This window comes from Lathyrus oleraceus, chromosome 5 (genome assembly GCF_024323335.1).
Source record: "Lathyrus oleraceus cultivar Zhongwan6 chromosome 5, CAAS_Psat_ZW6_1.0, whole genome shotgun sequence".
NCBI lineage: Eukaryota > Viridiplantae > Streptophyta > Magnoliopsida > Fabales > Fabaceae > Lathyrus > Lathyrus oleraceus.
This window is the reverse complement of record NC_066583.1, coordinates 472,886,191-472,905,955: the sequence shown is the minus strand read 5'-3', so window position 1 is coordinate 472,905,955 and position 19,765 is coordinate 472,886,191. Positions and strand designations below refer to the sequence as shown.

The 19,765-nt window shown below is 35.9% G+C and overlaps 3 protein-coding genes across 6 annotated transcripts; 1 reads left to right on the top strand and 2 right to left on the bottom strand.

The window, feature by feature from the left end:
- The first annotated feature begins 361 nt into the window (after positions 1-361).
- On the top strand, positions 362-4,931 carry LOC127085515 (uncharacterized). 3 transcript variants are annotated; one of them, XM_051026034.1, is made up of 9 exons: positions 362-578; positions 742-805; positions 1,890-2,381; positions 2,540-2,705; positions 2,797-2,847; positions 2,948-3,130; positions 3,264-3,357; positions 3,539-4,296; positions 4,433-4,931. In XM_051026034.1, exons 3-9 carry the CDS (start codon positions 1,918-1,920, stop codon positions 4,763-4,765), a joined length of 2,049 nt encoding a protein of 682 aa, XP_050881991.1. In that variant the 5' UTR covers positions 362-578; positions 742-805; positions 1,890-1,917; the 3' UTR covers positions 4,766-4,931. The 3 variants fall into 3 exon arrangements, with proteins under 3 accessions (XP_050881991.1, XP_050881989.1, XP_050881990.1); XM_051026032.1 differs by having other exon boundaries at positions 377-578; positions 4,430-4,931; XM_051026033.1 differs by having other exon boundaries at positions 377-578; positions 734-805; positions 4,430-4,931.
- Positions 4,932-5,325: 394 nt separating this feature from the next.
- On the bottom strand, positions 5,326-6,874 carry LOC127085518 (protein PELPK1). Its single transcript, XM_051026038.1, has one exon. The coding sequence runs from the start codon at positions 6,616-6,618 to the stop codon at positions 5,539-5,541; it is 1,080 nt and encodes a 359-aa protein (XP_050881995.1). The 5' UTR covers positions 6,619-6,874; the 3' UTR covers positions 5,326-5,538.
- Positions 6,875-6,891: 17 nt separating this feature from the next.
- LOC127085517 (protein SRG1) lies at positions 6,892-9,258 on the bottom strand. Of its 2 annotated transcripts, none has more exons than XM_051026035.1 (4): positions 8,907-9,258; positions 8,591-8,832; positions 7,406-7,802; positions 6,892-7,216 (listed from the first exon to the last, which is right to left on the bottom strand). In XM_051026035.1, exons 1-4 carry the CDS (start codon positions 9,159-9,161, stop codon positions 6,977-6,979), a joined length of 1,134 nt encoding a protein of 377 aa, XP_050881992.1. In that variant the 5' UTR covers positions 9,162-9,258; the 3' UTR covers positions 6,892-6,976. The 2 variants fall into 2 exon arrangements, with proteins under 2 accessions (XP_050881992.1, XP_050881993.1); XM_051026036.1 differs by having other exon boundaries at positions 7,478-7,802.
- Between the last annotated feature and the right edge of the window lie 10,507 nt (positions 9,259-19,765).

The following is a 19,765-nucleotide window of genomic DNA, read 5'->3' as shown; positions in this document are numbered from 1 at the left end:
ATATGTAGAAGGTAATGTAATGTCTTTTTTTTTTTTAGCAAAAGGAAAATAGTAGTAGTGTCTTAACTTAAACTTCTCAAAAATTAGAAAAGACATTTATCTCAAAAATTGTGTTACTAATGCCTATGAAGATTTAGAAATTATTAATGAACTTGGAACTTTAAAACTTGGATTTTTTAAAAAAAATCATCCGATCTAATCGGACGACTAAGATATGCTCGATTCATGTAGTCATATGGTTGCGACCGCATACAATCTGAATCCCGTTGCTTTATCCTTTGCCGTCCTTGGTTATGGGTCCCATTTCACTCTCTAATAACATTGTTCTGTGAAGTCACACTCACAGTAACACTCCATCTACACCGTTCATCTTCATATCCTACGTACTACTAAATTTACACCGTCTAGATCATCTCCAATCTCAATCATCTTCTCTTTCGCTAATACACTCGCTTCATATATACCTTTTCACGCGTTTCGATTCATAGAACCAGAAGCTCGATTCGTCAATGGCACACTGTTAGTTTCGACTCGAACTCTAAAATCAACTTCCCGATCATTCAATCCAGTGTTTACAGGTAGAGTCGTGATTAATTTCTTGAATTTTTAATTTTTTTTTACGAATTTAATTTTTAAAACTATTCCTAGTGTTTTAGATTTGAATTGTGAATACGATATTTTCTATTGATTTTTATTGTTTTTGTTTGTGGATTTGAGTTTTGCTTTGTTCTAGTGTTGCAGATCGAGTAATCGAGAACGTGTTTCATTCGATTTGAGCTGAATTTTGGATTGAGCGATTTTCTAGGTAAGTTTTTTTTATGTGATGCTGATTACCGTTTTTTGTTGTTATAGGATCATTTGGATTTGAATATATGAGCGGTGATTGGAAATTAATGATGATTCTGCGTTTTTTGTATTATTGGATCTACTTTGATGATTATTTATTCGGTAAATCAATGTTGTTTTCTGTTATAACTAATAAGGCTTTGTTATGTTCATGTTGATAATCTAGGGAAACTTGATTATTTTTGTAAATCTATATTTGTTTAGGATTCATTGTTACTATAAATAGTTTTTAGTTTGTCAATCAATCTTAATTGTATGATCATTAAAAAAGTTTCAGATCGATCATAGTTATTTCTAAAGGCACTCATTTGATTGGTTTTGATTTGTTGAAAATGTTATAAAATTTACACAGAGAGATTCTGTGGTAAGGAGAGTACATCAGATGGAGATGAGTCCAATAGCTATAGGTAGAGGAATACCTAAGAAAATTATAAGGGAAGTTATTAAGAAAGATCTTGAAATTAACAATTTGGATTGGATAAAAAATATGGTCATGGATAGATGGCAAAAGTTTAAGTTTATCCATATAGCCGACCCCACTTAGTGGGATAAGGCTTAGTTGTTGTCGTTGTAGGGTATCAAAATAAACTATTTTTTATGTACAAAAAAGAGCTTGGAAAATGGGTATTGGTTCTGATGTGAAATGGTTTCTTGCTTGAGTTTCATTTTTGTTATTTTAGGTCATTCATTGTTTGGAAATTTAGTGGTGCTTCCTTCTTAGTTTATTAAGAGTTGATAATGTAGATCAATTAATGTGGAAAATGGGATCAAGTAGTACATTTAGCAGCATGTAAATGGTCCAGGATTGTCTGTATTCACTGCAGTCAACTAGCTAATCCAATTCAGTGGATTCAAATTGTTACTGCAGTGACTGGCTGCATCTTACTGCAGGGAATCCATTTCCATGTAAATAGACATCGTCATATGCCTGTTGTTAAAGTTATTTGATGTTTTGTGCACAAAAGCAATGCTATTCTCTTGTTAGAAATTCTGCTAATTTTCTGTGAGGAGGTTATGTCTTATATTTTAATTTGCATATGCAGAAACCTAGTCTATTTTTTGTTCTAAAAGATGTGGAAATTTAAGCCATTCAGCCACAAAGAGCAAAGTGGTATTGAAGGCCGTTCTATAGATGTTGGAAATCTTAAAATAAATGTCCACAAGGTCATTGCTGAAGGAGGGTTCTCATGTGTCTACTTGGCTCGCGATTCTGTACATATGTCTAAACAGTATGCTTTGAAGCACATAATATGCAATGATGAAGAATCACTTGGATTGGTGAAGAAGGAGATATCTGTGATGAAATTGCTGATTGGACATCCCAATGTCGTCAAACTTCTTGCTCATGCCATCTATGATATGGGTAGAACCAAAGAGGCATTCCTTGTAATGGAATTTTGTGAGAAATCTCTGGTTACTGTGCTGGAGAGCCGAGGAGCTGGTTATTTTGATGAGAGACAGATTCTTTTAATGTTCAGGGATGTGTGTAACGCAGTTTTCGCCATGCACTGCCAGTCCCCGCCTATTGCTCACCGGTAACAATACTAGATAATAAATTACAGTGTGTCAAAATCTATGAATTCTCCCTTTCTTTTTGAGTGACATTGTTCAGAAAGTTTGACAAATATAATGCAAGTTTATACAGGGCTTTTAGAAACATTAATAAATTAATTTTCTTCTCTTTGTTCCTTAGAGACTTGAAAGCAGAGAATATTCTGTTAGGTTCAGATGGTTTATGGAAGTTATGTGATTTTGGAAGCATTTCCACAAATCACAAACGTTTTGAGAAACCAGAAGAAATGGGAATTGAGGAAGATAATATCAGAAAGTACACAACTCCCGCTTACAGAGCTCCAGAGGTATGTCGAAATTTGTGCCCATAAAAAGTATTTTGGTAGTTATGTGTGATTCAATTACGGATGATCACAAATTTTGGTTGTGTGCATTTAGATGTGGGACCTGTTTCTCAGAGAAGTCATTAATGAGAAAGTAGACATATGGGTAAGTCATATATGCCTAAAACTCATATCTTTAGTTTAACTACTTCTGTTGAATCTTTCTCTGCTAACTGACAAATCATACTACTGCTTGAATATGTTAGGCACTGGGATGTCTCCTTTTTCGCATTTGCTACTTCAAAAGTGCATTTGATGGGGAATCAAAGCTCCAAGTCTTAAATGGAAACTACCGCATTCCTGATTTACCTAAATTCAGCTCGTTCCTCACAGACTTGATCAGAGACATGCTTCAAGCTAGACCAGACGACAGACCAGATATCACGCAGGCAAGCGCTTTGCTTGATTGGCCATTCATCTCCATCAATTTAGGTTGGTCATAGATCATCCGTCCATAGCATTCTTAGGCAGTAGAATTAGAGCAATCAATCACTGATATTGGGTATACTTCCAATGTGGCAGGTTTGGTTTCGTGTTAATGAAAAGCTACCCGTTGATTTACAAAAGTCATTACCTGACAGGCCACCTGAATCGCCCTCTTCCAACAATCACGAAGGTGAGGCATGGCTTGAATAAGATGAGAAGTCTATTTTCATGTTTTCTGATGGCTTATATCATTAAATTTTATCCTTGATGTGAATTAGAGGCAAAAAGCTCTTGGTAGAAGATTGGATTCGTATATTTCATTTTAACCTGATATTTTACAGAAATATTGATTTGTATCTAAATCTTTGCAGGTGCTTCAATGTCCACAAACAAATCAAATCCAATGCCTCGCAGAAATCCACCTTCTCCTCCATCAGTTGGAGAACCCAAAACTACCCATCAGCCATCTCCTCCTTCCAAGGGAGGCGAAAGTGGGGGGCAGCTTGGTGCTTTCTGGTCCACTCTGCATGCAAAGGATTCACTTGTCCCTGAGGAAAAGGACAAAGCTATATATGATGAAGAACGATCTAGCCACCATGTGTCACCGAAACATGACAGAATTCGTCCCGACAATGATCAGTTACCCAAAAATGTTGGTACGAACAAAGTGGCCAACACACAAACTCAGACTGCAAAAAGCAGTGTACATGGGAAGTTACACAAGCCCGAAGTTGCATCTTCCAAGGACTTTGAAATTAATTTTTTCCCAGATAAAGATCATGCAAGTCAGAGGCATATGTCAAATCTGGAGAAGAATACTAATTTCCAAGACCAGTCTTTTAACACTTTTGTTGCAGAATTTGATACCACAAAGCTGAACTCCGGGCACGGTAACAAATCCACCAGGGAAGAAGTATTAGAGTCTGAGGTGGAGAAACTCAAAGAGCAGCTGAAGGAAGCTAACTTAGAGAAATCTGAAATAACTGCAAAGTATGAAAAGCTTACTGCTATCTGCCGTTCTCAGAGGCAAGAATTGCAGGACCTCAAGCAAGCACTTGCAGCAAGAGCTCCATCTCCAAATAGAGAGAGTTTCAGAACCTCTCCTGGAGTTGCAACATCTGCATCTTTGGTAATAAGCATTTTGTAGCTTCTTTTCACTCCAACTAATTTGCATTACTAGTTTGTTTAAGTTGGGTTTGTGACACATAACTTGTTAATTATATATGTTAACATTCCTGATTGTAACGGCTTTGGATCTTCAGCAGGATAGAAATGAATGGAAAACTCCTAGTTCAGAACTAAAGTCATGGTTAGCTTTCCCAGAGAAAACTGAAGCACCGATGAAGTCCCTTTCAGCAGACAATGCTTCTAAATCCGTTAGGTCAAGAGATGGTCAGCAGAAAAAGCCGGTCACTCAACCAGCTTCTGATTTTGATTCTTGGGGTTTTGGTACAGATACATTTAGTGCTGCTCGTGCTGGTAGTGGTAGCCCACAGATGCCAAGACCTGGCGAAGGAAGTAAAGCTCATGTTTTTGGCGAGGCAAAGGGTTTTGAGAGCAAGTCAAATTCTCAACCTGCTGGATGGGCTGGTTTTTAACTATGGGAAAAGCTAAAGCGTTCTTTCTTATATTATATCATAATCATACTATGTTTGAACCTTGTCATTTTCTTTTTAAATCTCATATGGAGAGGTGAAAATGTGTGGAAACTTGACTATATTATGTTTATTTTCATGTGGTTCACTGTTCCCATTTTTAGCCAAATATTGGTAAGTGTGTTTATGTTGGATTTTAGGATCAAACCCGAGGCCTCCTACTTTCACATATATGTTTCATGTTGTGTGTTTATAAGAAGTTGATTGAGTTTAACAAAATTTTAGAGAAGAATTTTCTTGGACTCAAAATATGATTTAACGTTCAGATTATGCTTTGTTGTTATTGGTGTTCATATTATCTGATTCTAACCAACCACCAAATTCTTTCTTTCATGTGTAAAGGGCAAAGTTTCTCATAAACTAGAAAGCTGAGTTTCAAGATTGTCTTTTAAATTCAATAAAACAAATTAAAATATCAGCTTAAACAACGTTAGAATTTGAAAATCCTGGAAATTTCTTCACTAAAAGTACAATCTTATTCAATTCAACAACACATACAATAACCAGTAGTACAATCGATTTAAACAAGCTCAAACTAGCTAATATGTAATCTAATAAGGTTCAAACTGAACCATAACAATCACTCCACTATGACTTGTAGTCTATACATATAAGACTGAATTATAAATTGTATAAATCATATAACACTCATCATACATGATGAGCTAAACAATATATTAAACGATTTGAGACAATACAAATGAAAGAATTCAAACTTATGGAGTAGTGGTTGGAACAACTTTAGACATTTCAGGGAATTTAGGTTGCTTAGGTTTAGGTAGTTCTGGAATATTGACCTTGGGTAGTTCAGGTTTAGGAAGTTCAGGAATTTTAGGTAGCTCGAATTTGGGCAATTCAGGTACATTAAATTTAGGTAGTTCGGGTTTTGGAAATTCAGGTAGCTTAGGTAATTCTGATTTTGGTAACTCAGATACTTTAGAAATTTCTGGCTTAGGTAATTCAGGAATTTTAGGCAGCTCTGACTTTGGTAATTCAGGTGCTTTAGGAATTTCTGACTTAGGTATTTCAGAAATTTTAGGCAGCTCGGACTTTGGTAACTCAGATACTTTAGGAATTTCAGGCTTAGGTAATTTAGGACCTTTAGGCAACTCGGACTTTGGTAACTCAGGTACTTTAGGAATTTCTGGCTTAGGTAATTCAGGAACCATAGGCAGCTCAGGCTTTGGTAACTCAGGTACTTTAGGAATTTCTGGCTTTGATAATTCATGAACTTTAGGCAGCTCAGGCTTTGGTAACTCATGTACTTTAGAAATTTCTGGCTTAGATAATTCAGGAACTTTAGGCAACTCAGATTTTGGTAACTCAGGTACTTTAAGAATTTCTGGCTTAGGTAATTTAGGAACCATAGGCAACTCAGGCTTTGGTAACTCATGTACTTTAGGAATTTCAGGCTTAGGTAATTCAGGAACTTTAGGCAATTCGGACTTTGGTAACTCAGGTACTTTAGGAATTTCTGGCTTAGGTAATTCAGGAATCATAGGTAACTCAGGTTTTGGTAATTCATGTACTTTAGAAATTTCAAACTTAGGTAATTCAGGAATTTTAGGCAGCTCGGAATTTGGTAACTCAGGTAGTTTAGGAATTTCTAATTTAGGTAGTTCAGGAACCTTAGGAAACTCTGGATTTGGTAGAAGTGGCGAATCAAGTTTTGGGAGTTGAGGCGTGCTTGACTCTAGAAGTTTGCGTGCCTCGACAATCATTATACTACTTTTTGCCGACAAAATAACTAGAATCATAAATGGAAAAATGATTGTTGACAAACTAATGAAAGCCATGGTTAAATTGATCTAACTGATGAGAAGAACTTCAAGTAGATATAGTATAGCAGTTGAAGCTCTTTGCAATGCTAATATGGTTCTGATATGATTTGTAGTGTATTTTGCATGTATTATATGTTTGGCTTTTATAGAAAAAATCGTGTACATGTAAGTATTGTTAGTTCAACTTCTTACCTATACAGTATCCCATAAAACACAACATAATTAGGACCATATTGTTGGTTAACTAACCTATCTACATTGAAAATTAATGCATGTGAACTTGACACCTGGAACAAGTTACTTCAGCTATGACTTTGAAGTGTATTTATATTAATTAAGGAAGAGTTGTACAAATAAGCAACATTAACTATAATCATAATCTCAAACTATCAATAAAGGATTCATCGAGCTTCCTATTGAAAAACCTGTTGAAGTATTCTGCATTTGTCATGTTCTTGTATGCTTGTTGGTTACCTTCATCAGTTAACTTCTTAACAGGTCCAATATCTATAGAAGGACTTGGATAGCAGAATGTCACTATTGACAATCTTTCCTTCTCTTTATTTACAACAGCTCTGTGCTCTGGTGCTTTGTATATTCCATTTGTCATAACCTGCATAATTCAAGAATTTGCAATGAATCACTATTTGAGAAATAATTTGAAGCCTTATGACTCTATAGCACCCACACCTTTGATAAAAGGCGTGTCTGTGTCTGTGTCCTTGCAAGTGTCGGTGTCAGACATCAACACGACATGACACTTATGATTACGTTTAATTTATTATTTTTTTCAAATTATTACCAGTGTCGACGTGTCGGTATTCGATGTCCGTGTCTGTTTCCATGCTAGCTTATCAGTAAAAAAATTACAAACCTCAATTATATGGCCAATGTTAACAACAATGGCTCCGTCTATTGGTTCAACACTGACCCATTTTTCATCTTTGAGAAACTGCAGTCCTGGAAAATCACCAAAATCAACCAAAAGAGTGATTGCAGAATTGTCGGCATGAGGAATGATCCCAAGAACTCTTTCAGGCTCTGGACAAGGTGGATAGCAGTTCATCCTAATGTCATATAGTCCTTCGTGGAAACTTTCTGACATTTTTGTATCCTCGAGTCCTAAAGCCAATGTAATGAAACTCACTATTGATATTGCTTCATCCCTTATATCTTCTGAATATTTTTCTAATGTTTCCCTGATAATATATTGCAAAAGAAGACCCTTACAAATATAACTAAAATATTATGATGAAAGTTTTGCAATGGAATCTCTTGCTTTAAACAAAGATGATATAAGCTTGTTATGTTATGAGAAGGAGAGTTATAAAGAAAGCAAAGGTAAAATATTTCATAGAACTATGAAATAGTGTCTCTCTATAACTAAGTAACTAAATTAGACATGGACATCAGAGATAACACTGACAGGTAGAACTAAATTAGACATCAAACACAACACTGACATGTAGAAACAACGTAAGTGATCTATGATGCAGTGACACAGTCATGAATACCAAATATGTCACTGACACACCGACATTGGTATGTGGTAGTGTCAAAGGCCGACACTTATCAAGCATCACACTTGGACACCGGTTTCATATTGATGCCACATATCACTCTATAAAGAACTAATTAACTTGGACATGGGCATCACACAACACTGACATATAGACACCGGTAATAGTTTGAAACAATATAAGTGATCTATAAAGTACTAACAAAGTCACAGATACCAAATACTGACACTGCACTAACAAACTGACACGGTAACCAGATTTGTCAGTGTTAAAGGCCGACGCTTATCAAACACCAGACATACCTTTAATGTGAAGTTTCGATGCTACGTAGTAAGTTATTGAATACAAATACATGTGTCGGTGTCTGACGCCTGCACATGTCGAACACCGGACACACTTTTAATCTGAAGTTGAAGTACTACATATGCTGTTCAGTTCAAAGATTCAATAACATAATGTATATATACCTGAACTCGGGAGGATTTTGAGGCCACAAGTCCAGTTTTCTGTTTTGAATAGGTAAAGATTTGAGGAAGATCATGTCATTCCAATCAAGCTTTTGTTCTTGAGATGTAACAAATGCTTGACCATACCCTTCAAGACTTCCTGCTTTTTGTGCCCATCTTGTTTTCTCTTGTAAAGGAAGTTCAAAAAATCTCTTAACTTCATTCCCCATATTATTAACAGATGAAACTCCATGATTTAGCATCTGCACAAAAATCAGAAGATCATGTAAAAAATGGAACAAAATAAAAATGGATTACTTGTTAATTTGCAGTATACCTGAAAAACACCCCAGTGTTTACAAGCAAGGTGAAGCTTGTGAAGTTCATCTTGTTGTGTGTCTGTGTTGACCAACTTAGCCTTATCAATCAAGGGTATTGTAAGAGATGGATCAGAAGAAGGAAAAGTGCAGAAATCATGATCAGCATCATCTCTTATGTATCTTTGTGGCACTTTTTGTGGATTTTGAAGTGATAATTCTTGAACACTTGGAACTGTAAGTGATGATTCTAAGCTCTTACTTTTTGCATCCATATTCTTTTCAACCCTGCGTTTGACAAGTTTGATCACATCTCATTTTGTCAAAAGGTGATGTGCGATTCAATGTAATAATTTTATTTATTTTATGTTAAATCTATTTGTCTCTCTCTATTTATATAACTTTTATACTTATGTTTTTATTTTTACATAAAAAATTTAAATATCATTTTAATTGAGTTTTTTCCCCCACTTTTTGTCTATAATATTTTCATTGTCATGTTTACAATATTAAAATCATCTTTAAGATCAAAATTAATTTTTTATATGATTAAATATAAATTTGTAAACTAAAATAATAGATAATGCTTTAATCAAAAAGTAATTACAATCAAAATACAAAGAATGCTATAAATTTGTTACTATTATAAGCAAATTTGTCTTTTTTGATATATTTTGACAGATAATGTATCTAGATCATATGTGGACTTGATCCATTACCTGGCAAATATATCCAAAAAAAATTAAATTTATTTATAATAATGACTGAAGGGTGTAGCAAATTAGAACCAAAAATGCTTCCAAGATTCCTACTCTGAATCACCATCTCTTTAGTCTCTTTCTCTTTCGCTGCTAATTGATTTTATCCCCTTTTGTTCCGCTCCTTGATTTCTCAAGCGTCTCCTCTTGTGTTCTACATCTTCGCGTCTTCTTCCCTGCTTCTTTTTCATCAAGTGTGTTGTTCCCTATTTTAGATGATTTCCTCTTCCAGGCGTGATTTTGTTTCAAAATCTGCAGTCTCTGAGTGTCAACTATCCTTTGATTACCCTCTCACCATTTGTCCTATGTTCTGCTTTTTCCTCTCTCTTAGTCACGGAGAATCATATCACCTGTCAAAACCTATTAATTTCAAGAACCAACACCAGAATCCCATTACGAAACCTTTGAATGTGCAGGATATCATCATACCCAACAATGCAAAATACCAAAAAAATCCAAAGAACCTATCCCAAGCAACATACAAGATTCACAATCCTGAGAACCCCACATCATCTGAATTCTTTGTTTACGAAGAAGGAGATATTTAAGACCCTCAAAGTGAAGCCTCTCTCTTCATTTTGGTAAGATTATCACAGAAAAACTAATCCACATGTCATAAACTCAATCTGCCCTAGCCAATATATGATGAATCCCAAAAAAACCTATAAGTTTCAGCTCTAGAACCTACAATTTATAAAATCATTATGGACAAAATTAAAGATTACAATCGTACACTGAAGGGTAGCCCCTGGATTTTCAACAATCCTGGCTTATCCTCAAAGAATATGATGGTATCAAGTTTATGAGCTGTCGGAAATTCTCTAAAGCTTCCATATGGATCCAAATTCAGGGTCTACCTATCAATGATAAGATTCCACAAATGGGGATAAAATTAGGAGAGAAACTGAGAGAAGCTTGTGAAGTTGCACTCTTTCAAATGCAAGATAGATTCACTATAATCAAAATAAAATTTAAGATTAGTATGGAAAAACTTATCAAATTGGGTATGTATATAGGAAGCACCTCTAATGGGGTCAATTGGATTGACTTCTGATACAAGAAACTCCACATGTTTTACTTCCAATGTGGGATTATGAGGCATATCAAAGAGCATTGGAAAAACCCTTCAAAACCAGGCCACGACATAACTAAAGTGGTGAGATCAAGTACTTTAAGATCATTCGTCTCTTTGATTGCGGTGACCTTGGGTTGCCATTCCCTATTAAGACATCTTAAAATCTTATTAGTAGCAATTCCATTAAAAATAGGCTTACTTAGAGCATTCAACCGGTTAATAAGATGTGTGAACATCTTTTACATTTCTATAATAGTTTCACCATGCTTCATACGAAATAGTTCAAACTCTTGATTCAATATGTTAATCCTAGCTTGTTTGACCTCATTAGTTCCCTCATGGGTAACTTGTAATGCGTCCCACATAGTCTTGGCGGTTACACAATGGGAAACACGATAAAATTCATCAACACCGAGTGTGGATACGGGAATGTTTTGTGCTTTCCAATCGTAAGACCATAATTTCTTATCAGTATCATTCCATTGATTTTTCAGTTTTGGTACGACGACACCTTCACCATTGGTCATAGAAATTTCATGAGGACCATTGATGATGACGTCCCATACACCCTTATCAACCGAGTTGATATGTATACACATACAAGCTTTCCAATAGCCATTATTTTCTCCGATGAAAATTGGTGCTTTATTGTATGCCTTTTTAGGTTCGGTAGCCATTATCCAATAAGCAAATCTTAAGCATGAAATTAATCGAAGCTCTGATACCACTTGTTAAACGATATGCTTAGATCTAGAGGGAGGTGAATAGATCTTGAGTTGGAAAATTGACAAAACATTAGTGAAAAAAACTTATGGCGCAGAAGCAAGTTACAAATATCCCAGATCAAAAATCGTATAACCGAATCCGCTATCAAAAATCTCGGATATGTGTATTAACGACAACGGTATGATAATGATTCACAAATCGATCAACAACAACCACTCACAACTAATTGAATGCAAAGTACTACAGAAAGTCTATCTCCAATGAAAATATCACACAAAAATCAAGTGAAGCAATTTGTCGAACACTTAGTGTGCGATCAATAATGTTTGGAATTTTATGTGGTATTGTTGTTCTAAAAATCAAATCACAACCAAATGGTTTTTTATCTACACAACAACACCAACTTCAAAATGTGTTCAAAATTATGATCCAAACAAAATTGATCAAACGATCAATGCAATTGACAATTTATAAACCGAAAATAAAAGAGAGATATAGAGAGAGAAAGTATAAAATAATTTGTTTAGGAAGTTCCCAAATCGACCTCGCTATGAGTATGTCTATCCTCAATTTGAATGTGAATTGAGATAGTATAATATATCTTACTTTGCAAATGTATGAAAACAAGAAAGATGTAGCAATACAACACTACAAACCCTAGACTTGATGTTGATTCTACCATATTCTCTTCCCTGATCAAAGATTGATCAAGTAACCAACAATGTCGTTTCAATCCACTGTCTCATGCTACTTCTTTGAACGAAGCCTCTTCTTCTTCAAAGCTTTCACTCAGCCGAGTTAATTCCAAACGCACACTTGTTGAAACCCAAGATTTACCAATGTGATCCACCATCTCACGCTACTCATTTGCCAAGAACCTTTCGTTCTTCAAAGACTTCACCCGGTCAGATCCGAATTGCGTAATCTTGTCTAGAACCTTCAAACCCTAAAGGTCTTGAAGGAAAACCCAACCTTGGTTTTCTGATTTGAAATCCTCAAAGTTCTCAACCCAATATTACGGTACAATCAACCTAAATTGAACGTTATCAACCCTAGTATAGATGGCACCCAATCAAAAATGATTATGTGTAGTTTGATTTGAGGACATTATCAACCCTAATATAGCCGTCCTTACTACACTTCCACTGATTATGCATGAAGTCACACATTTCTCACACTCAAAATTTCCCTATAATTCCTACCACCTCACATGATTTCACACACACATTTACCACATGATAAACCCTAAATCTCAACATTATAACCAATACAAAAAAATCAACAGCCATAGTACACAACAAAAATTATACTAAAACTCTGTTAAGTTCTCAATTTTTTATAGAGTTTCTTTACAATGAAGAAACTCTGATCAATTTCCTCCCCTAGCCTAGCCTTCACCTCTTGTCATTAGTTTCACAATAATTTTGCCTCTATTAAGTTTCCTTCATCACCTTCATCCTTAAGCCATGCAAAATCGTGTTCCAAACCCTTGATCCACTACACAACCAGAAAAAACCATACAAGAAGGAATTGAGTTGAATTCAAAGATAGAGGATTTCGAGTAGAAATAGAAGAGAAGAATTGAAATAGAAGCAAAAAAACCAAGCAAAAAATTAGAAAAAAGCACAAAAGATTACCTCGCCGGGATCTGGAATTCTTGCCGGAAAAATCATAAGGTCTCGGAAAATTCAAGCAACCTTGCCAGAAAACTCATAAGGTCACTGGAAAATTCAAGCAACCTCTCAGGAATCTGGAATTTCCAAAATTCTAATTTGGTACTTTTTCTTATTTTTTTTTGTTTTAAATTTTTTTTCTCGATCATTTCGATGTTGCACTTGTTTTTTTCGTTTCCCCCATGAAATTGTTGTTGTTTGTGCTTGATTTCTGTGGATTTGAGCTTTAGGGTTTGTGTATTCATGAATACTTATGAACATTTTTCCAGATCTATGTTTTTTGTTAGGTTTTGTTATAATTATTAGTTTCTGATGGTGAGAGAGCGTGAGTTTAACAAAGATTTGTTATTTTTTATTTCAGATTAATGATGAATGAATATGATATTAGGAGAGAAGAAGAGGTTCAGTGTTGTTGTTATGGTGTTAACGAGATGGGAGTTTGAGCTAGGGGAGAGAACATGAGTTTGAGAACTTAAACTTCAACTCAACTTCAACTCAAATTCAAATCAAATTCAACTCTCAAATTTCTTCTCTACAACAAGTCAAATTTCATTCAAAAGGCTCAAGGAAACTTAAGGGAACATAAATCTTCATCTTTAATATCATCTATCTTTATCAAAAACATGAATTTCTTGTAAAATTTTCGAGTTTTGATATAGATGAGTAGAAATCAATGATTAGGATTAGAAATGAATAGAAATCATATTTAAGATAGTTTAGCCATATTTTATTAGTTGTTTTTTTTTGCTGAAATTGATGATCAAAATAATTTTTTTAGCTTCCTTATGGTACATTACGCCATTAACATGACCTATGAGTTGCAAAAAATTCCGGATATGCATCTAAGGATTTTTCAGCGGTTTAGTTTCCTAGTAACTAGAGATGCATCTCCAAAAATTTTCAGCGGTTTAGTTTTCCAGAAATCGGAGATGCATCTCCGGAAATTTCTCAGTCTTTTTTTAAACTATTTTCTTACTTGTGTTGTTTGTCTGCATTAATGGTCTATCTTGCTTTAACTTTCAGGCAGAATGGCTAATTGACATGATAGATTGAGGCATGTCAGGGTTGCTACGTATAGATCTGTTCGACGGGTGATCACGACGGACGTGTCTGTCGGATAATAACTGCAAGTATACAGTTTATCGAGTAGTTTTAAAAGATTGTCAAACCCATAAAGACTAATAATCAAACTAATGTTATCTATCGTTGCAATTGCAAAGCTAAGGCTAAAGGTTAAAAGGATATGAACGGAAATATAAACGCTAATAGCTAGAGATTTGAAAATGATGATAAAACGATCCCGAAATATGGATTCCGCATTCGTAAGGGATTAGGTAGACTTAGGGTACTAATTACGACTTTATTACGTTATGTAGAAAATATTGATTTAAAGACTCCGTCTCACACTCTCACGCTATTGACTAAAACCACACCTCCTAACAACAAGATTTTGCTCTCGCTCGCCTGTTTCAATTAGAAAGCATATTTTGAAAACCAATAAGATCCTAAATGATGCCTAAAGCGCTCTCGCTGTTTTTAGGATCGATGCCTAGTTTCCACTATCCGGTTCCTTCCTCACACTCTCGCGCTATTGGCTAGAACCTTAGTTTGTTCTTCACTCTCATTTCAAAACAATGAATCATACAATTGGAAACTAAAACCAAAACAAAAATTAATCATAATTTCGCGCCTATTATTTCTACCGAGTCCCGTCGGTAACGACTGTCCTCATACGCCGAACTCAGACAGATTTAGCAAGACATAATTATAATTGAAAATAACATGATTAAAGCGATTATACTTAAAACTAACATATCATATAATGCAATAATAGCAATAACAAGCATAAATAATAAAATGGTAAAAACCTGAAATTAAAGAAACAAAGACTTTGAATTGAAATGAAAATGCCTCCGGGCTTGTTCTTGATCCAAGAGTACAATGAAAATTACAAGAAAACAATTGTGACAATCCCTTAATGTGAGTTATTATCACTTTTACAGGTGAACGTATGCCTAAGACTACGAAGCAATTTCGACAGAGCTTCCGCACAACTTGGATACTTTGAAACACCTCCAAGAGTCCTATTTATAGAGGTTTTGCATCCTTGTAACCTCTCTTGATTGTGCAAGCAAAGTGGAGGGAAAATAGGTTGGAGAAAACTGCATAAAACTGCCCACTAACGTAAAACTACTTCTGCATGATAATGGCGAACGCCATTAGGGAAATGGAGAACACCATTGCCTTGATCATTAAATGACGTGGCAGGAAGGCCAATGGTGAACACCATACACACATGGAGAACGCCATTTGGACAGAATGGGCAGAATCTTGCTCTTTTACTACTTTTTTGATCCTTTTTCGATTTTCTTTCGAATCTGCACCGAAACTCGCTAACAAATGCAAAACGAATAAAAGTGAACTAAAAGGTGATAAAACATATTGAAATAAATACGAATAACATGCGATATAAGCCTAAAAACATGATACAATTTCTCGTTATGAAAGTCACCCATACTTAGATTGTTGCTTGTCCTCAAGCAATCACCCAACGCAGATGAAAAACGATTAAGTACAGTGTCTAAGACATAGGAACGATAAAACTCTAAAGAGTAATAGGCTTATAGGCTAGTTCTAAATAGATAGGTACTGGATATCGACAATAAGGATACCATAATGACACATATTCATATTACACGGACAAAAACTCCCCCCTATGCAAAACTAATCTGAATCATGCCATTATGACTCAACCTACACTCTTTGTTATTTTTCACCTCTCTTTCATTTTAGCACAATCACATTAAGCCCGTTATCCGTACACATTCATGGTAGGCGAACCTGTTAGTGGCTATGGTCTCATTTTCATATTTTTATTTTATTTTTCGCACTTACTTAACAAATTTGCTTAAGCATCAACTGAATTTTTAAGAGTTTGTATCATTGGTATAAATGATCAGGTAAGGATCACCTAACTTAGAAGGGACATACCTTATCACATAATTTTTTTTCTTTTCGCTTTTAGCCTGAGACCATACACTTATTTGCATCAACTTCCTTACTCAATGTGTGCTTAAGATGGTGTTGGCTGCTTAAATAAACTACTTAAGAGAATGCTTCAAAAACTTAGAATTTAAGGTCTTGGCATAATGGTTATTCAAATCGACGTCGCATACTTAGGGAGTTTAGGGTGTTAGGACGGTACCAATATTATTGAAACTTTCCCAAGTCTATTTAACAAAGCCTAAGAATGAGAAACAACCTATACTCTTGAGGTGTCATGCCATTGAATCAGAATAATTTTTTTTATTGGGGGTCAAATCTAAGGGAATTTTATCAACAAGAGAATATAATATCATGTAATATGACTCAACAACACATGTATGACTCGATCAACCACAAACAACAAAGAAAAGCAACTTGAACTGAAAGAAACTAAGAAAATAACTAGAAAAACAATAAAAGTATAAAATAAAGTAATATAAAGCAGGAAAGCTCCCCCCCACACACACACTTGAACTAAACATTGTCCATAATGTTTCAATACAAGGCGGAAAAATGAGTAGATAAAACCTGGTAGGCGGGTCAGTAATGTCGGCCACGACCTCTGTGACGTCTAATACCGCCTCTATCATACACATGGAGAGGTACGTGATGCATATACTCCCGCATGTCTGATACTTCCATGCGCACTCTGTTCATATGCTCGGCGAGGTCACCCATGTTGAGCTCGGTCCTCTCGACAAAGTCAAAATGAGTCTCTCTGATCTGATCTATGGTGACCCTCATCTCCTCCTGCTTCCTCTGAATATTCCTAATTAGCACGTCACTGTCCGCATCGACATCGTTCCAATGTCTAATCTCACTTAGGATGTCATCAAGAGTTGTCCTCATTGCGGTGTAGTATTACTCCTCGCGGGGCTGATATCTGGATGAGTTACCTGAAAAGGAGTCAGGAAAAGCATGCGTGGTGTGTGCATGAGTGCTAGTCTAGGGAGCATCTTGCTCCATGCGATCAGGTCTGGTAGTATCATCAGGGTCAGGGGAATTAGCATAAAAAATCCAATTAGCGCTCAATCGCAAGTTAATGCGTGCGGCACAAGGTAAAGTAACTCCCCTCACCTCTCTGTTACTAATCATCAGATAATACTTGCCATTTGGTTTATTCTTAATAAGGCGCATGCTATGACAACAATCAAGGTCTGCAAAAAGAGTCTCTAATGGCTCAAGTGTAGCCAACCCTGTGCTTAAGTCTAACACAAGGGCTATGGATGTAATCAACCCTCCAACACAAATAAGACCTCATATCCTAACCCTAGTAGACTGAAGGTGTGCTAATAAGAAAGGTGTTGGGTTAACTTTTGTCACAGATAGTGCATAGAAAATGAGAAAAAGATCCCTAGAATTTATGTTCTTAGTGTTTTCCCGGCCAAAGATAGTGTTGGCCAGGATGTGGTGTAAGTACCTAATGGTTGGGTTCTGAATAATAGTGGCTTTAAGACCTTCCTAATTAGTGGTGGTTTTTCCAGTTAGTTGCCACCAAAAGTCAAGAGCACTAGCTTCCCATTCGCTCTCTAGAGGGGCTTGGCAAGTATACTCATCTCCGTGAGGGAATGAAAATATATTGGCCATATGGTCTTGGCTAAAGGTGAAGTCTCTATTGAACATTCTAAAGTAAACAATGTCGTGGTGCATGAACCTCCTACGGGGGTGGCGTATCTAAAAGAACTCAGGAAATCATAGGTAAGCCTAATGTATGTAGGACTAGTTAAAGAACAGAAGTAATACATACCTATGTTGCTAAGCATCCAATTAACACCGTCGATTAATCCTAAATCAAGAAGAGTAACGTTATTGAGATACCTCGTTGCTAAGACATTCCTCTTGAAGAGCTTATGGTAACTGCTTCTTTGATTCTCGCCTATGATACCCTCTGTGAATGTTATACCCATGTAATCAATCTCTCTTCTTGGGTTTGCTATTCTAGGAGGCATGGTGAATGAATGAGAATGAGGAATTTGGAAAGAAAGAGGTATGGATATTGTGAAAAGGGAAGGATGTGGGAATAAGGATTTGAGATGAGAAAAAGGATTATAATATGTTTTATAATGATTGGAAGGAAGTTGGATAGTTAGGGGTTGAGGAATAGGAATAAATGGTGGTTAGAGTAGGAAGTTAAGAGATTTGAATGAGGAATTTTTGGAATTCACACAGGAGGGAAACTAAGAAATGGAAAACCTTCTGTTTTCCTGATATGGCGAACACCATTAGGTATATGGTGAACGCCATATGCCTAAAATGCAGGGATTTTAAAAAGAGGCTAATGGCGAATGCAATTAGCATAACGACAAACACCAAGTGCCTAAAATACGCAATTTTGGAATTTTGGATTTAAAATAGGGAAGTTCTATGCTCTTAAGGTCATACTACTGCTGGTTGAAATGTTGCGTAAGGCCTTAATCGGAAACATAAAAATTCATGAAGTTAAAGGGATTTACGATATAAAAAAACAACAGAAAGGGAAATTACATTAATTGAAATAATAGTAACATATGTTCTCGTCGATATTTCGACGGTAAAGTAAACATAAACTGAAAAAAAACAACAAAGGGGAAAATATCGAAGAAACATAAACATTCTAAACTAGAAAGAAGGAAAACAACGGTACAATCAACAATACTAGCCATCATGACGTCTAATATTAAGCTCGGAGGAACGTCACAAGGAATAAACTTGCTGGAACATATGGTCGAACTGCTCATTAACAACGTCCATAAACCCGAGGAGGTCAACTCGAAGAGAATTAAGTCCTTCTCTAAGAAAATTAACTTCATACTGTAGATCATGGATAGCGGTGTCGAAATCAATGGAAGGATCAATACTTGAGCACCAGAGACGTGTGAAGCAGCATCAGGGAGATTGACATTTCGATTTTCATAAGGCTGAGGACTGTTAGGTTGTGTGGGAGACTCACTTTGACCCTCCAAATTATACAACCAATTATCCCGGTTGTAAACATTTATTTTCTCATGGTTAGGTAGTCTAAAGTTAAGGACCACTTGGTTGTCAATTAATAGCTTAAATTCAGCAGGTCCTAAATTAGCAAAGATGCCATGGTTAAAGCAAAAGTTCAAGTGCATGGGACCGATACCTCCAATGGCATGTATGCGGTTTAGTGGGTATCTTAGGCCAATGGCATCAGTAATCGTAGTGACTAACCCTCCAATGGGAATAATACCTTGGGTCTCTCGGGTAATTCTGTCTAAGTTTGCTAACATGAAAGTAGCAGCATTCACGGGTCTACCTTGGAAGTGTAAAGTTAGGTAGTGTAAAGTTAAGGACCACTTGGTTGTCAATTAATAGCTCAAATTTAGAAGGTCCTAAATTAGCAATGATGCCACGGTTAAAGCAAAAGTTCAGGTGCATGGGACGGATACCTCCAAAGGCATGTATGCAGTTTAGTGGGTATCTTAGGCCATTGGCATCAACAATCATAGTGACTAACCCTCTAAAGAGAATAGTACCTTAGGTCTCTCGGGAAATTCTGTCTAAGTTTTCTAACATGAAAGTAACAATGAACAACTCGTCTCTAGAAACAGAGATAATTTTTTCTTCCTTACCAAATAGAGTGTGGGCTAGGATTGTGT

Excerpts from the sequence above, each read along its gene's own strand:
- LOC127085515 (XM_051026032.1), top strand. The coding sequence starts at position 1,918 with ATGTGGAAATTTAAGCCATTCAGCCACAAAGAGCAAAGTGGTATTGAA. Across the intron at positions 2,382-2,539 it reads TCCCCGCCTATTGCTCACCG|AGACTTGAAAGCAGAGAATA; the intron begins GTAACAATACTA and ends TTTGTTCCTTAG. Across the intron at positions 3,358-3,538 it reads CTCTTCCAACAATCACGAAG|GTGCTTCAATGTCCACAAAC; the intron begins GTGAGGCATGGC and ends AAATCTTTGCAG.
- LOC127085518 (XM_051026038.1), bottom strand. The coding sequence starts at position 6,618 with ATGGCTTTCATTAGTTTGTCAACAATCATTTTTCCATTTATGATTCTA.
- LOC127085517 (XM_051026035.1), bottom strand. The coding sequence starts at position 9,161 with ATGGATGCAAAAAGTAAGAGCTTAGAATCATCACTTACAGTTCCAAGT. Across the intron at positions 8,833-8,906 it reads AACACTGGGGTGTTTTTCAG|ATGCTAAATCATGGAGTTTC; the intron begins GTATACTGCAAA and ends ATTTTTGTGCAG. Across the intron at positions 7,217-7,405 it reads ATACCGACACGTCGACACTG|GTTATGACAAATGGAATATA; the intron begins GTAATAATTTGA and ends TGAATTATGCAG.